Here is a 17,504-nt window from a genome sequence, read left to right as displayed (position 1 = left end):
CCAGTGAAGGCCCACAGCTGAAAAAGGTTGCTGACCCCTGGAATAAGTCATTGCCCTGTTGTGTTGGGTATGTAATAAAGGGGAATCACACTGAGGTGAAAGCATCCCCGTAGCTTGTCCTTGTGCTAGTTTGAGATTGTTGGTTAACTTTTCTAGTAACTTTCCCATACTTTTTGGTACCAGTGGTCTATGTGAGTGCCTGGAGGCAGTTGGAGGATGGATGGCGGCTAATGGACTGAGGTTGAATCCTGACAAGACAGAAGTACTGTTCTTCGGGGATAGGGGGCGGGCTGGTGTGGAGGAGACTCCCTGGTCCTGAATGGGGTAACTGTGCCCCTGAAGGACCAGGTGCACAGCCTGGGAGTCATTTTGGACTCACAGCTGTCCATGGAGGTGCAGGTCAGTTCTGTACCCAGGGCAGCTGTCTACCAGCTTCATCTGGTACACAGGCTGAGACCCTACCTGCCTGCAGACTGTCTCGCCAGACTGGTGAATGCTCTAGTTCTCTCTCGCTTGGACTACTGCAATGCGCTCTATGTGGGGTTACCTTTGAAGGTGGCTCCGAAACTACAACTAATCCAGAATGTGGCAGCTAGACTGGTGACTGGGAGCGGCCTCCGAGACCATATAACACTGGTCCTGAAAGACCTACTGTGAGGGACAAGGGATACAGGGAAGTCCCTCCCATCTTAAGTTCCAGCCCATCCCCAAGCGCTGGAGAGAGTAAGGAGAGCTCTGCCTCCAGCGGAGAGTCAGGAAGTGGTGTCCGAGGCTCAGGCAGGGTTGTGGAGCCCATGCCTCAGGTGGGACAGGAAGTTGGACGCACGGGGGGGAGGCCAATCCCCCCAACTCCCGAATTGCGACGCAAACGTAGGGGGAAGAGGTTGGGTCTGCCAAAGTTGTGGTGCTGGAAGAAAACGCGCCAATCGCCATTCGGGAGTTCTGACACCTCACCTTAAGGATGCATTTTCATTGCTCTGAACACTGTAAATAATCAGCACTTAATAAAAGCCTTAAAAGACCATGCTGGAGTCGTTACTCTAGAGTAGCCATACCAGGCCCTCTGACAGCAACTCCCGAATCTTTTTTTGGCTACTTTGGAGTGCAGCGATGAGCGCTCAAGAGGCTGAGCATTGGAGGCTGGAGGCCGAAGCAGCGAAGCAGGAGCTGCAGAACCTCACAGCGCACGCACAGCAGCAATTGCATGCCGCTCAGGAGGAGGCGCGAGGGGCGCAGGAGGAGCTGAACAAGCTGGTGGACCAGGTGAGGACAAAAGAGGAGACTGAGAAACAGCTAAGGGTGATGGTATTAGACCTGCAGAAAAAGTTGGAAGAGGAGAAAGCCGCTAGAGGTGGGGGGGCACCCCAGCCGCAGCTAGTCCAAGTGAGAAGGGGACAGAGCCTAGTCACCAAGTTCAGCAGAGACCCGAGGGAGTACCTCGGATTCGAGACAGAAATAAATTATGCGCTGGAATTGCATGCAGCAGAATTCCCAGATGACGCGCACAGAGTCTACTTTATCATAGAGCATTTGACGGGGGCCGCCCGGGAATGGGTAAGACCGCTCATCGCGCAAAAAAATCCTTGCATGAAGAACGCAACTTTATTTCTAGAAGCTTTAAAATTAATGTACGCTAGCGACAGTGAAATGGAGGCCACTAAACAGGAGCTTCATGACTTAACACAAGGAAAATCGACAGTTAGGGACTACTGGGCGAAATTCACCATGCTGGTGCACAAACTGGGGTGGGATCTGAACAGTGAGCCAGTGAAATCAGCCTTCTACCTGGGTTTGCATGCAGACGTTAAGGATGAGCTGGCAAGAGGTCCTAGACCGCAGACTATGGATCAGCTCAGCAAAGCGGCGCTAGCGGTGGGGGTGAGACAGGAATCCAGATGGTATGACAAACAAGCGACGCGCGCAGCAAAACCTTGGTTCCCACGCTCTCAGGACAGACCACATCACCAAACCCCACCCCAGGGACCGCCCCCAGACCCGCCCAGACCAAGCCCAGAGCCGGAACCGATGGAGATCGGGGGAGCGCGCGCGCGGGCTTTTCAAACCCCGGCGGCGCCAAGACGCAAGGAGGGAAGAGGCGGGAATTGCTTTCTCTGCAACTCCCCCCGGCATCGCGTCAGAGACTGCCCTCATCGCAGAGAGTGGCAAGGAAAGGCGGGAACGGTTGTACCTTCCCCCACTGACGTAGCACCACAGCAGGGAAACGAGACAGCCTGGCTGCAGGAGACAAGGGGCAGCAGCCAGGCACAGTCAGCAGTGAACAGCCCCAGCCCGCCCACCCGCACAGAGAGGAGCAGAGCCAGCCCACCCCTCCCAGAGCAGGAGTGGTTCTAGAAGTCACGCTGACGCTCCCAAATGGCTATCCCCTGACAGTCCTCGCCTTAATTGACAGTGGTGCCTCCGCCAACTTCTTCTCGAGAAACTTTGCAGAAGAGCACCAGATCCAACTTCTGCAGCTGGATTTTCCCCTGCACGTGGCCACCATTGATGGCAGAGAGTTGCTGGGAGGGGCCATCACTCATCAAACCCCCCCCATGAGAATGACAGTGGGAAGGCACTCAGAGACACTGGCTTTCAACGTCACGACCATCTCAGACCCCCCCATCGTTTTGGGAATGAGCTGGCTGGCGCGCCACGACCCCTCCATAAGTTGGCACCAGAGATGCATCACGTTTGGGTCGGACTTTTGTCTGGAACATTGCATGCAGCACCAACCAGGGGAGGGGCCTCCGATAGCCACGGTGGCCACCATGCACGTCAAAGGGGGTGAGGCGATACCCAAGCCGTACTGGGACCTGCAGGAGGTCTTCAGCGAAGCGGAGTCCGACCACCTACCTCCACACAGGCCTTTTGACTGCCAGATCAACCTGGTGCCAGGGGCAACTATACCCCCAGCCAAGCTGTACGCCATGTCAGACCAGGAACTGGAGGATCTGCGCGCTTTCATCGACAAGAACCTCAAGCGGGGGTTCATCAGAGAAAGCAAGGCAGCAGGGGGCAGCCCGGTCTTCTGGGTGGACAAGAAAGACACGCAACAGCGCCGTCTGGTGGTGGATTTTAGACGGCTGAATTCAGTGACAGAGCCAGTGGCTTTCCCCATGCCCAGAGTGGATGATCTTCTGACAGCGGCACGCAGGGGCAAGATTTTCACCAAGCTAGACCTAAGAGGGGCGTACAACTTGATCAGGATCCGGGAGGGCGATGAATGGAAAACCACGATGTTCACGCCTCTGGGCTCTTTTGAATATCTGGTGATGCCCTTCGGGTTGCAAGGGGGCTCAGCCTGCTTCCAGGCCTTCATGCACCACGTCCTGGGGTCCCTCCTCTTCAAGAACTGCTTGGTCTTTCTGGATGACATCCTTATCTATTCCAATGACCCAGTGCAGCATGTGAAGGATGTCAGGGAGGTGTTGCAGCGCCTGAAGGACAACCACCTGTATGTGAAGCTGGAGAAGTGCAAGTTTCACACCAAGGAGGTGGACTTCCTGGGCTACAAGCTGTCAGACAAGGGGCTGGCGATGGACAAGGACAAGGTGCAGACCATCCTGGACTGGCACAGCCCCAGGACGCGCAAAGATGCCCAACGCCTACTAGGCTTCGCTAACTTCTACAGGAAGTTCATCAAGAACTTCTCTCGTGTCACGGCTCCCATCACCGACTGCCTGAGAGGCAAGCAGAAGTTCAGGTGGACACCAGAGGCACAAGCAGCGTTCGAAAGCCTCAAGAGGGTATTCGCTTCAGACCAGCACCTGTTCCACGTGGTGCAGGATGCGCCCCTACGCCTGGAGACAGATGCTTCTGATAAAGCTGTGGGAGCGATTCTGTTGCAACTGGACGCCAACAGAGAGTGGAGACCCTGTGCCTTCTTCTCCAGGAAGCTGACCCAGCCTGAACGCAACTACACAGTTTTTGATAGGGAACTTCTCGCGATCCATGCTGCGTTCCAGCACTGGCGACACTTCCTGGTGGGCGCCAAGCACCCCATCCAGGTGTGCACAGACCACAAGAACCTGGAGTTCTGGAGAACGGCCAGGGTGCTCAACCAGCGGCAGATACGGTGGGCAGAGTTCTTCTCGAACTTCAACTTCTCCATCCACTACATCCCGGGGGAGCAGAACGTCAGGGCGGATGCCCTCTCCCGCAAGCCAGAGTACATGGAGGAGGAGTTGCCACCAGCACCCAGGCACGTTTTCCCCCCATCTGCATGGTCATGCGGTGCAGCAGTGGTGAGCGAGGCAGAACTCACCGCACTGACGGCAGCGGATGAATTTGCCACCCGCATCTTCAGAGACCTGAGAGGGGGGAGGGAGCAGGCCAAAGACTTTGAGGAAAGGAGGGGTTTGCTTTTTTACAGGGGAGCCCTGTACCTCCCAACCAAACAGCTGAGAGGTAAGGTTCTCAAGCAGATGCACGACAACCCAACGGCGGGTCATTTCGGAAGGGACAAAACCACTCACCTAGTCATGAGACACTTCTGGTGGCCAGGGGTGCGGGAGGATGTTCGGGATTATGTCAGGGGATGTGACACCTGCCAGCGAGCAAAGGTGGTCAGAGCGCCACCAGCAGGTTTGCTGGAGCCATTAGCCACACCGCACAGGCCGTGGGAAGTAGTGTCCATGGACTTCATCACAGACCTGCCGTCGTCCAGGGGCAAGACCGCAGTGTTGGTGGTGGTGGACCTCATGTCCAAAATGTGCCACTTTATACCGTGTGCCAGGGCGGTCTCGGCAGAAGAGACGGCCAAACTGTTTGTGGACCACGTATTCCGACTGCATGGATTGCCTTTAAGAGTTATTTCGGATCGTGGCCGCCAATTTGTTTCCAGGTTCTGGCGACGGCTAATGAACCTCCTGCAGGTGGAGGTCAGCTTGTCGACGGCTCGGCACCCGCAGACCAATGGACAGGCGGAGCGGGTCAACGCCATTCTGCAGCAGTACCTGAGATGTTACGTCAGCCAAAGGCAAACGGACTGGGTGGATCGCCTGCCACTAGCAGAATTTGCCTACAACAATGCGGTGCACGTCTCCACAGGGGTGTCGCCCTTTAAGGCCAATTACGGGCGCGACCTCAGATCTTTCCCGGAGAGGGAGGGGGAGGAGGAGGAAGAGGGCCCACAGGCAGAGGATTGGGCAGAGGACCTGGAGACGGTGCACCAGCAGCTCCGAGAACACTTGGAGAGGGCCAAGGAAGCGTACAAGAAGGGGGCAGATCGCCACAGGCGGCCGGGAGAGGTCATCAGGGTGGGGGACAAGGTTTGGTTATCCTCGGAAGGTCTTCCCACCAGGGGGCGATGCAAAAAGTTAGCACCCAGGAGGCTGGGCCCCTTCACGGTCACGCAACAGGTCAACCCGGTAGCCTTCAGGCTAGCACTGCCGGAGGACATGAGAGTGCACCCAGTGTTTCATAGATCACTGCTGTCGCCGTACAGGGAAAGTACCAGGTTCAGGGACAGCGATCAACCTCCAGAGGGAGGGGGGGAGACGGGAAACGCCCGACAGCTCAATGAGGCAACTGAGATTTTAGACTCAAGGAGAGGGGTGAGAGGGCTGGAGTACCTGATAGCATGGGAGGACACTCCGCCATCCCACAATGAGTGGATACCGGCCACGGAAGTACCTGAGGAATTTTTAGTGGAAGAGTTCCACGCCCTGTTCCCCCACAGGCCCAAGCCCTGGCACATGGAAAGGGAGGGAGAGGGGGAGGAGCAGGAGGAAGGGATAGCAGGCAGCAGCTCCCCATGGAGATGGGAAGCGGAATTTGAGGACACGGAAGAAGAGGTGTGGGTTTCACCGAGGTCGACGACGTCAGAGGCAGGAGAGGACTGGCAGAACATTTTTACTCCCACCAGCTCTGATGCCACTGACTTCTTGGGATTTCCGTCTTCTCAGGGGGAAGGAGAGAGATCGCCGGATTGGGGGGAAATTTTCACACCCACAGGCTCGGATGCCACTGACTTCTTGGGATTTCACTCGTCCCCAGCAAGCAGAGAGCCACTAGGGAGGGGGAGAGAGGAGCCTGGGAGGGGGGTGGATGTGAGGGACAAGGGATACAGGGAAGTCCCTCCCATCTTAAGTTCCAGCCCATCCCCAAGCGCTGGAGAGAGTAAGGAGAGCTCTGCCTCCAGCGGAGAGTCAGGAAGTGGTGTCCGAGGCTCAGGCAGGGTTGTGGAGCCCATGCCTCAGGTGGGACAGGAAGTTGGACGCACGGGGGGGGGGAGGCCAATCCCCCCAACTCCCGAATTGCGACGCAAACGTAGGGGGAAGAGGTTGGGTCTGCCAAAGTTGTGGTGCTGGAAGAAAACGCGCCAATCGCCATTCGGGAGTTCTGACACCTCACCTTAAGGATGCATTTTCATTGCTCTGAACACTGTAAATAGTCAGCACTTAATAAAAGCCTTAAAAGACCATGCTGGAGTCGTTACTCTAGAGTAGCCATACCAGGCCCTCTGACACCTACATTGGCTCCCAGTACGTTTCCGAGCACAATTCAAAGTGTTGGTGCTGACCTTTAAAGCCCTAAACAGCCTCGGTCCAGTATATCTGAAGGAGCGTCTCCACCCCCATTGTTCAGCCCGGACACTGAGATCTAGCGCCAAGGGTCTTCTGGCGGTTCCCTCACTGTGAGATGCAAAGCTACAGGGAACCAGGCAGAGGGCCTTTTCGGTAGTGGCGCCCGCCCTATGGAATGCCCTCCCATCAGAAGTCAAGGAGATAAACAACTACCTGACATTTAGAAAACACCTAAAAGCAGCCCTGTTTAGGGAAGTTTTTAATCTGTGATATTTTAATGTGTTTTAATCTTTGTTGGAAGCCACCCAGAGTGGCTGAAGAAACCCAGCCGGATGGGTGGGGTACAAATAATAATAACAATAAGTATTATTATTATTATTATTATTATTATTATTATTATTATTAGATCTAGTTGAGATTCCTGCACCCAACGGGGTTGGACCCTTGGGGATTCATAAGGGGATTCATTCACATGCTTCTCTTTCAATGTGTTCTAGTCTACATGCCACCATCAGCCAGAAACACTCATCTGAATTCTGCATATAGACCAAAAGGCCAGTCCCTAGAAATGGACACGAACCTGACCCTGTCATTAGGTAGAGTGAGGAGGCTGCTTCAGGATGATGATTTTGGGTGTTGTGAAACAGCAGAGTTTAGGGCTGCTTTGCCATCAATATGCTGATGCCAGGGGCAGGGCCACTGTATTCTGAGAGGGTGCAATGAACCACCCCCATGATAGACGTACTGCAGAGAGGCAAGCCACACAGGGGCCGGGCCTTTGGGGCTGGGATGGTGCCTCCTTCTCCTAAAGAGGCAGTGGCATAGTGTGGGTTGCCAGTGCCTGGGGCCATTTGGAAGGCCGGGTAGGAGGGAGGGAAACAGACGGAGTACACATGTGCATTCAACTGCCTAACGGTGCCTGCATCACCCAGGAGGTCGCAGCCACAGAAGTAAAAAAAGGAGAGTTGTTCCATTGTCTGGAGAGGTCTTTCTGGTTCGCACGAAAAAGCGGTTTTCAACGGAGCCCAGTGATGGAAGCATGCAGCTGTATTGAGGCAGCACTGGGTGTTGAAATTGTGTGCACTGAATAAATTTGTGCCCAGGGCAACTGCCCCTGAGCCCCCCCCCCACGCTATGCCACTGTCCAACCCGACCTGGAGATTCCTAGGACCTTCTGCATGCAAAGAAGCTATGCCCCATCTCCCCAGTTATTTTAGAATTGTGTAAGTTCCTTGGAGAGCTTTTCGATGAAGCCAATAAGTGCCACAAACAATATATCCTGCACTGACTGCCCCTGGCAGCACCCTGGAAGCAGTGCATGACTTTGCACCCATGGAGCCTGTGGGTTTCTCCTTTCTCTTCCAAAATGGAAGAGTGTGCAGCTGTGCAGCATGTGACCCATTGCAGACGTACCCCACATCTGATGGCACCAGTCCCAGTGGGGCTGCTTGGCAGGGGGTTGGACTGGATGGCCCTTGTGGTCTCTTCCAACTCTATGATTCTATGATTCCAGTGGCAAAAAAAACACAACCCCAGCTGAAGACAAAGGTTTTCCCCACCCCCACGTCACACAGGCATTCCAGAAACTTGGGATCTATTCCCTCCCACCTACAATTTCTGGCAGACTTCTGTCTCATTGATAGCAGTGTGTCAGTGTAAAGTGTTCAACAGGTGAAGCTTCTCCAGGAAGCCCCTTGTGGATCAGGAACCGGTTGATTTGGAGGAAGCAGCAAGCAGGAATAGGCTGACCGTTTTCTAAATGGAGAGAACTAGAAAGTGGAATTCCCCCAAGGATTTGGCTTTGGGAACTTGTGCACAAACCATCAAGCGGGGTGAGCTGCGAGGCGGCCAACTTTGCTAGTGATACTAAATTGCACAGGGTTATTGAAACAGAGACTGTGAAGGTCTCCATAAAGACCTGTCTCCTAGCTGAGTGAAGGGGTGGCAAAATGGCAAATGCAGTTCAATGCATACAAGTGCAAACTGGTGCATGTTGGCACACACACAAAAATCTGAACTCCACATTTCACATAGGGTCTGAACTGGCAGTGACTGAGCAGGAAAGAGACCTTGGAGGTCCTAGTGGATAGCTCGATGAAGATGTTGACCCACTGGGCAGCAGCTGTGGAAAAAGCAAATTCCACTATAGGGATCATTAGGAAAGGAATTGCAAATGAAACTGCAGGCATCATAACGGTGCGACTGCATTCAGAACACTGTAGTGCCCAGGTCTGTTCGCCTCAGCTGAAAAAGGATAACGTTGGGAAAGTTTTGGAAAAGGGCAACCAAAATTATCAAGGGGGGTGGGTATAGCGACTTCGTTATGAAGAAAGGTTGCAGCGTTTGGAACTTTTTCGTTCAGACTCAGAAAAGACGAGCAAGAGGTAGCACGACAGAAGTTTATTAAATTATGCAAAAGAGCATGGAGAAAATGGACAGAGAAACTTTTTTTCTTGACTCATGCACAGTCAACGAAGATAATGAATATCTTAGACCAATTATTTCAGAGTAGGCTAAATAAGAGCCCCTATAACCCTAATACTGTCCACTCAGAATTAAAGCCCAGCGGGCTGCGTAGGGTCAATTCAGCGGGACTTGCCTAGGCGCAAATGCAATTGAAATCAACGGGGCTTAGCCTTACATCCGAGTACAGTAGACACGAACAGGGGAGAATGCGATGCTGGAATCCTGCCAGTTAATCCACCATAATTAAAGCGGGTGCGGTTTTCTCCCTCTCCCCACCGCCCCCCGTCTCATTTCCATTTTGGAAAGGTTTTTGCTTGTGCTGCGCTTTGCCGAGCCTCGCGGCCTTACGATGGTTATGGCTTCAAGATTTTGTACAAGAGAAGCCAAGGCCTCTGAGTGATGGCGGCGGCGGTCTTCATTAATCCGGATTAAAGCCATTTGCGCGGCCTCTTAATCCTTCTGCCGGCGGGAGGGAGGCGCCCTGCCCGGCGCTTGGACGGGATTCCGAAGCTGCTGCAAATGCATTCCTGCTGCTGCTTCCTTCTCTCTCTCTCTGCCAGCCTTTGCATCCCGCCAGCGCCTCTCTCGCCCCTTCCATAAGGGGAGTCCGCGCATTCACTCACCCACTAACGCTTCCCCATGTCCGCCCGCCCCCTTTCTTTTCTCTCTCCTCTACCCCCACCCCACTCCGCCCCCGTTCGGCGCAGGCGCCCCTCTTGCAACCATGCACCTGCTCCCCTACCGTTTAACCCGTGCATTTGCAACGCCGAGAGCGTCGGCTTTTGGCGTCGCTCATTTGGCGGGCCTCCCGTCCGTGCGTCCCGTTATCCCGGGGAAGCAGGAGGAGGAGGAGGAGGAGGAAGGAGAGAGGGGAATCTCCGCCGCCAGGCAGGATGTCCTGCTGCTGCTGCTGTTGCTAAGCAGGGCGAGGAGGGGAATCGTGCAAGATGTCGCTGCTGCTGCGCCTTGGCTGGAGGTGAGCGCGCCGCGGAGGAGCGAGTCCTCGGTGCGCCCCGGCGATGTTCCCCGCCGCCCGCGAGGCCGCGCCGCCGGCCGGACCCCCCCAGAGCCCGGAGACGCCTCTGACGCCGACGCCTCCGACGACGCCGGGGGTCTGCTGCCCTGCCTTGGCCGAGCTGAGCGACGCCGAGCTGGGCGTGTGCAGCAAGGAGGAGCTGGTGCGCCGCTTGCGCCACGAGGAGGCCGAGAAGCTGGCGGCGCTGGTGCAGCGCGGCCGGCTGATCCAGGGCGTCAACCGGCAGCTGCAGGAGCACCTCCGCGAGATCCGCGAGCTGAAGGCCGTCAACGGGCGCCTGCAGACCGAGAACCGCGAGCTGCGCGACCTGTGCTGCTTCCTCGACGAGGACCGCCTGAAGGCCAAGCGCCTGGCGCGCCACTGGCAGCTCTTCGGGCACCACGCGGCGCAGGTGCTGCGCGACGAGGTGGCCGCCTGCCTGCGCAAGCTGGCCGGCCTCGAGGGCCTCCAGGAGCGCCTGGCCAAGGACAACCTGGAGCTCAAGGAGCTCTGCCTGGCCCTGGAGGAGGAGTGCGCCTCCGCCCGGCCCGACGCCAGCCCTAGCCCCGGTGGAGGCTCCTCCGAGCTCAACCTGCCCTGCGGGCCCCGCGACTTAGGCGACGGCAGCTCCAGCACCGGCAGCGTCGGCAGCCCCGACCAGCTGCACCCCGCCTGCACCCCCGACGACTGAACCCGCCGCCCAGCCCAGCCCAGCCCAGCCGTCGCGGGGTGTGTGTGTGTGGTGGACGCGCCGCCCGGCCCGTCGACTCTTCATCCAGTACAGAGCGCACGGCCTTCCTCGCCTTCTCTTCCCCCCTCCCCAGCCCCTGTCGCTGAAGATTTCACGCCTCAGGGAGACGAGAACCCGCCGGTCCCCCCACATCCCAAAGCAGGGCAACGGCGGATGCATTTAATTTATTGCCACCGTTCCCCCCCCCCCCGTTTTCTTAAAAAGTGGTTTCTTTGTGGTCCATGCTGCATTGGTGAACGCAGCAAGCTTTGACATCACACAGAGCTCTTGTTTTTTTTCCAAAAAAATATAAAGCCATAACTCTGGCCAGTGTACAGAGCTTTTGGATTGATTACAAGGAGGTGTTTTGTTTTTTAAATAAAGCCATAAAATATCGTTGGAGGGCCCCTCCCACCCCCATCTTGCCACCCCCATGGCTGACATCCCAACACTCCCCTGAAGAAACAGGGACTTCTAAATCGTCCCAATGGAAATGGGGCCATTGTTCCAATCTAGCAAAGTCGGGTACAGCAAGGGTCCCTCTGCTGTGACATTCCAGCTTTACCGGAGTGAGACGTTTATATGTCATGAACCATTTTGGTAAGGAAGGGTGTGGGGAGGTAGCATGCTTTTGGATGGGCGTCCCCATTTCCATGGCTGCACTTGCAGTATTTAGAAATGGGGCGCTGCTTCTGGCAGTGGACTTCCCCTCTTGAAAGGAGGGGTGTGGGCGAGGTGCCTCTCTCTCCCTGCCCTGGAAAAATCTTCCATTGTGTGCTACTTCTCGTTGTGCAGCAATAAAACTGCTAGCCCATTTGCAAAGCTAAGCAGGGTCCGGTGTGGTTTCAAATTGGGTTTCTTGCATTGCAGGGGATTGGACTAGATGACTGGGGGGTCCCTTCCAACTCTCACGATTCTGTGTGTACACGGGGTTGGAGGGGGGTAGGGGAAAGCAACAGCGATGATAATTTGGTTCTGGCTGCTTCGAAGGGGGTGTTGTTTGGGGACAAAGCAGTGATGCTTTTGTGGCGTCTGAATTTGGCTGGAGTGCTTAGGAAGGCGGGTTCCTTGTGCATGAGGGGATGAGAGAGTCAGGGCACACTGCAGGATTTTTCAGACACCCCCCCCCTTTTGCATGCTTCTGTTCCCGCTCCTCTCATTTATTGAAATTGGAAAGGAACCCAGAGGCTCTGTTTACTGGAACTGCCTGGAGGGAACAGCACCATCCCTTGAAAACAACTGCCCCTCGAAAACTATTTGGGAACCTCATATTGGAGCACGATCCTCGAGGATGCAACTCTCTCTCTTTGGAGGGTAGGACCCCCAAAAGGAACGGTTATCCTGTTTTTGAAAATGCGCCCTTCTCCTGCTCCATAGGAGAAAAACAGGGATCGTGGGGGGAGTGGGGAGTTGGTTGCTGGGTGCCCGAGCCAATGACTCCCCGTAACTTGAAAGTGAACTTCTGAATAGCAATAGATTCCATGATTCAGTTTCGACTGAGAACATGCTTACACGTGGTGGTCCTTGGAACTCTCCTCCACTTGAAACACTAGGCCCTTGGTGGCAGGATATATGCTGGAATGGTGGAGGATATTTAAACCTTTCCGCGAGGGGCTGCTGCGATGGTCCCCCGTGCAGAGGGGATGAGAAATTATTGGGATGCTGCTCTTTGTTGGAGAAATGGTGGTGAAAGCAGCAAGCTTCCACCATGCACACAACTCTGTGTAGCGCGAGAGACCTGGAAGAAACGTCTGCTTCTGTTGATTGTTTTCTTTTTGTCAACATCCTGGGACAACAGGACACAGAGGCTTGGGGAAAGGCATCCATGCCCCCCCCCCAAACCAGGTCCCCTTGCTCCATCTCCTTTCCAGGGTGTAGCAAATGGTGTGGAGGATATCCATTTAATGATGTCAATGTTTGTAACCCTAAGAATGGAAAGGAGACACACACACACCCTCCCGCCCTGAGAAGAAACCGAGGACTTGAGCAATCTCCTCTTTCTTTCAGGGTGCTAATAAATGTATTAAATTGTCACTTTTGGAGAGGGCTTCATTCTGCTTTGTGTATGTCCTGATTTCTGGTACTCTCTTTAAGCTCTTAAATTATCAGCCAACTACTCGTGTGGAGCAAATTGGGTGTGTGTGGGTGTGAGTGTGAGAGAGATAATTTGTGCAAGTGTTTGTTGCTGTCCGGAGGTCTAAACCCCTCGAGTGCTTAGGAGTTCCATAGAAGGAAACTTACTTAATAAATTTATATACTGCTTATATTTAAACAAAACTGTTAAGCGGTTTACAACATCTTAAATAAACAGCAAGTGCAAAAACTAAAAAATATATATAATTCCAGGGGTTTTCCATATTCTGTAAAACAGAATTAACTAAACACAACATATTTAGGTTGCAATCCTGCACACATTTTTGTAGGAATTCCAGCCACATTGAACTCTGTGTGACTTCTGAGTAGGCGTGGATGGCTCTGTGTTGGAAGCTTGTGTGAAAACTATCCCTAAACTATTAAGAGTCCTTTGCAGGTGTGTAGGGTTAATTTTTGGGGGGACACGGGTGGCGCTGTGGTCTAAACCACTGAGCCTAGGGCTTCCCGATCAGAAAGTTGGCAGTTCAAATCCCTGCGACGGGGTGAGCTCCCGTTGCTCAGTCCCAGCTCCTGCCCACCTAACAGTTTGAAAGCATGTCAAAGTGCAAGTAGATGAATAGGTACCGCTCTGGCAGGAAGGTAAACGGCAGCAGTTCCGTGCGCTGCTCTGGTTTGCCAGAAGCAGCTTAGTCATGCTGGCCACATGACCCGGAAGCTGTCTGCCGACAAACGCCAGCTCCCTCGGGCTATAGAGCAAGATGAGCGCCGCAACCCCAGAGTTGTCCGCGACCGGACCTAACGGTCAGGGGTACCTTTACCTTTAGGGTCAATTTATTCCTATTTTGCCTAGCCTTCCTTGACCTGGTGCTCTGCAGATGTTTTGAACTACAACTCCCATCCATCAGCCATTTTTGGCTTGAAGCTTTGCAGGTGGGGTGGTGTGGGGCGAATGCCTTGTGCTTTGTATGGATTTGAAGCTAAAGGAATGCCTTGTTACCAAAATGCCACCCCAATTCTAGTCAGCCAGCTTATTGAGCACTCATCCTGATGTTTGCGGAGAGGTCAGACAACGCTTCATCGTGTGAGTTATCCCCACATTCCCCATTTCCCTGTTACTTCCCTTCTTAAGAAAACACCGGGGGGGGGGGGGGAGAGATATTTGGCTTTCATTCTGTACTGGCTTTCATCCTGAAACCTGACTTTGCCAGATCTTGACTGGATCTCACACGGAAATGGCAACCGCCTGGACGCGCTCCCATATTTTGTGCGTGAAGTTACTGGCAGAGTCCGTCCTCCCGCCCGCTTGGGCGCTGTGCTTCTTCCTTCCTCCAGCACTAAACTTAATCCTGGTGCACTGGGGTCAGGAGAAGGCCAGCCATGGTGGGCTGGGGGGGGGGTGAGGTTGGATGGAAAACCGGATAAGAGAGAAATGTTCCTTCGGAGGCCAGTGGAGACAGGGTGGAATGCATTCCTGGCAGGTTTCTGGCTGGGGAGTCTTTTGAGGCAGCTCCTAAAGACTTTAAAATATCCCTTCCCCCATGGCAGTGTGGTATAGTGGCTAGAGCTTAGGAGGACTGGATTTACAGTGTCCATTCAACCACAGTATGCAGCAGGTACCCTAAAAAATGGGTTTTTGAGATTTTGCAAATAGAAGCTCGACAGCTTTTGTCAAAACGACGAGGCGAAGAACCATGCAGGCCAACTTGAGCTCCTTAAACACCGAGGAGACCATTGGAGAAGAGGGTGTGCTCAAACTCCCCTAGAGCAGGTGCGGGGGGGGGGACTTGTGGCCTTCCAGAAAGCCAAACTGCAACTCTCCCCCCCATCACTAGCCCTTGGCCACGCTGGCTGGGAGTTGTTGTTCAGCAACATCTGGAAGGCCAAAGATTCCTTGCAGCCACCCTAGAGGCACCAGTGGCTTTTGCACTTTGGGGATTTCGCTGTATGGTGAGGACGTTGTTTCCCTGAGCCGGGAGAAGCCCATTTGACACCCTCCAGACATTTGTTGGGCTCCCAACTCCCATCATCCCTGGAAGGATTTGAGGGGTCCAGCAGCATCCATGTTGCCCATTCCTGCCCTAAGCATTTGGTGCCCGCGCTTTGGTTGCTTCTGATCCAGCCTCTTCGGTCTTTCTTTACTGAGTTGCCATTGTTTTGCAGGTATGGCTTTAAACCAGGCATCCCCAAACTTCAGCCCTCCAGATGTTTTGGACTACAATTCCCATAATCCCTGACCACTGGTTCTCTTAGCTAGGGATCATGGGAGTTGTAGGCCAAAACATCTGGAGGGCCGCAGTTTGGGGATGCCTGCTTTAAACTATATTGGTTAGAGCGTGGTGCTGCTGCCGAGGTTGCAGGTTCGATCCCCATATGGGACAGCTGCATATTCCTTGCAGGGGGTTGGAATAGATGATCCTCAGGGTCCCTTCTGCTCTGCAGTTCTATGATTCTCTATACTGTATTAGGATGTGAATTTAGAGTGCCTTGAGACCAACGCATTACAGAAAGTGGCCTATACAGTGGTACCTCTGGTTACGAACTTAATTCATTCCGCAGGTCTGTTCTTAACCTGAAACCATTCTTAACTTGAGGTACCACCTGGGGCCTCCTGCTGCCGCTGATTTCTGTTCTCATCCTGAGGTAAAGTTCTTAACCTGAGGTACTACTTCCGGGTTAGTGGAGTCTGTAACCCAAAGTGTTTGTAACCCAAGGTACCACTGTAAAATTGTCCCGTGTTGGTGACGATTGCCCTTGTTCTGTTGTGTTTGGGGTCCCCTGTGCCCATTCTGCTGAGAGGGGCCCCCGAATCTGCCCCCAGATCCCTTACCCTGATAGTACCACTGCTTCTGGGTTTCCTACTTTTGCCGTTGCTCGTGGGAACAAGGCACCCTGCGGACGTGGCTGTGGCACAAGCGCTGACCAGCATGTGCCCCCCTCCATCTTGCCCTTGTCAAGAACCAACCCGCAAGGCTGAAAAGAGAGAGCAAGCGAGGAAGAGCCCCTGTCCCCCACCCCACCCCCACCCCTCTGCTTCCTGCCCAGCCAAAGTGGAGACAAAGGGTCTCCATCCAGGAAGCAGATGGCCGGATCCTGGCTCTCCGATAACGAGGAGTCGACCTCAACAATCACCGGACATGCTTGTTGCTCTGCAGCTGGATCTCCCCAGGCTCGAAAAGGGCTGGGTTGTGAGTGTGTGTGTTTTAACCTCAGATGTTCCTGCCCTGCTGGAGAGGAGGAATCTGCTGCGGCCCCACGCCGCCGTGGAATGCGCAGAAGGTTTCGGTTTTAATTTAAAAGGTGTATATCGCTTCCCACTTTTTTAAAAAAAAATCCCGAGTTGTTTCACAAGCTGATGTGGAGGAAATCCACCATGGTATGAACTGTGCAACTGCAGGTGGGTTTGCCAAAGCACAAGAGTCTCTTGCAGAGGAGATTTTCAGGGTAGTGGGGTTTGTGGGAGGGCCAGAGAGTCCCCAGGGCCAGAGAGAGGGGGGCCTGGAAGGGCACATTTGTCCCCCTAGATCTGCAATTGCCCACCCCTGATTTAGGGCCGGGCCAGTTCTTCAGTGGTGGTGGTGGTGGTTTGCTCAGAAAAAGGTGCTGAAACTGGCTCAGCAGAAGTCAGCTTCTGCAAAGCAAGGAAAGTCAGATTCCCCTTTTCTAGGTGGGGGTATAGAGGCTTAAAGAAGCAACTTTCAAGGCAAATGTGGCATCTGAACGTGGAAAATGCAGGGAGAACAGTTTATTGAGGGCTGTATGAAACCTCCAGCTGCAGAGGCAGTGTACCTGAATATCAGCTACTGGGGATCTTGCTTTCAGTTTCCTCTGGTGGCCTCTTAGAGGCATCTAGTTGTGGCAAACAGGATGCTGGACTGGATGGGCTTTTGGTCTCATCCTGATGTTCATTCTTCAGCCCCAAAGAAAGGAGATCCTCGGCCCACTCCTCGCTTGCAAATAATGCACATGTCGTGTGATTGATATACAGTATATATATATTTGTATTAATTTTTATTGGTCACTTTTTACGCCGAAGCATCTCAAAGCAACTTGCATAATAAAAACAGAAAAAAACCATGAAAACTAAATATAAAAAATAGCAAAATAGCAATAAGACAATGCCTAAAGTGCTCATCCAAGACAATCACACACACATATATATGAACAAATCCCACCACATTGAAAACAATGAGCACAAAAAGGGGCCGCAGACATAACTAGTTACTCTTCCAGTTAAGAATCAAATGCCTGCCTGGGTAAATAGAAATACTTTTGCTTGTGCTCCTGAGGACAGACAACTAGGGCGCCAGGCGTGCTTCCTCCAAGAGAGAGCATTCCACACGCAGGGAGCCACCACTGACAAGGCGCATTCCCATGTTGCCATCCTCCACGATGTGGAGTGTGCGAGTTGGTTCATGCAGGAAGTGGTCCTTGAGGCACTGGGGTCAAAACCAGCACGATGAAATCTATTGGTTCCCAGTGAAGTCATGCCACGATTTGTGATATATGCTCACACCATCTTGCCCCCGGGGTCAGCAATCCAGCTGCTGAATTCTGCACTAGCTGCAGTTCCCGAACAACCTTCAAGGGCAGCTCCATGTATACTGCATTGAGGTAATCTATCCTAGGAGGTTACCAGAGCATAGGCAACAGAAGTTGAGGGAAGACACTCTGC

The 17,504-nt window shown here is 53.6% G+C and overlaps 1 protein-coding gene across 1 annotated transcript; it reads left to right on the top strand.

The window, feature by feature from the left end:
• Window positions 1-9,700: 9,700 nt before the first annotated feature.
• On the top strand, window positions 9,701-12,790 carry CCDC85B (coiled-coil domain containing 85B). Its single transcript, XM_060269570.1, has one exon. It carries the CDS (start codon window positions 10,013-10,015, stop codon window positions 10,697-10,699), a length of 687 nt encoding a protein of 228 aa, XP_060125553.1. The 5' UTR covers window positions 9,701-10,012; the 3' UTR covers window positions 10,700-12,790.
• The last annotated feature ends 4,714 nt before the right edge of the window (window positions 12,791-17,504 follow it).

This window comes from Zootoca vivipara, chromosome 17, assembly GCF_963506605.1.
Source record: "Zootoca vivipara chromosome 17, rZooViv1.1, whole genome shotgun sequence".
Classification (NCBI taxonomy): domain Eukaryota; kingdom Metazoa; phylum Chordata; class Lepidosauria; order Squamata; family Lacertidae; genus Zootoca; species Zootoca vivipara.
The sequence above is the reverse complement of the archived record's forward strand: the minus strand, read 5'-3'. Positions and strand labels throughout refer to the sequence as shown.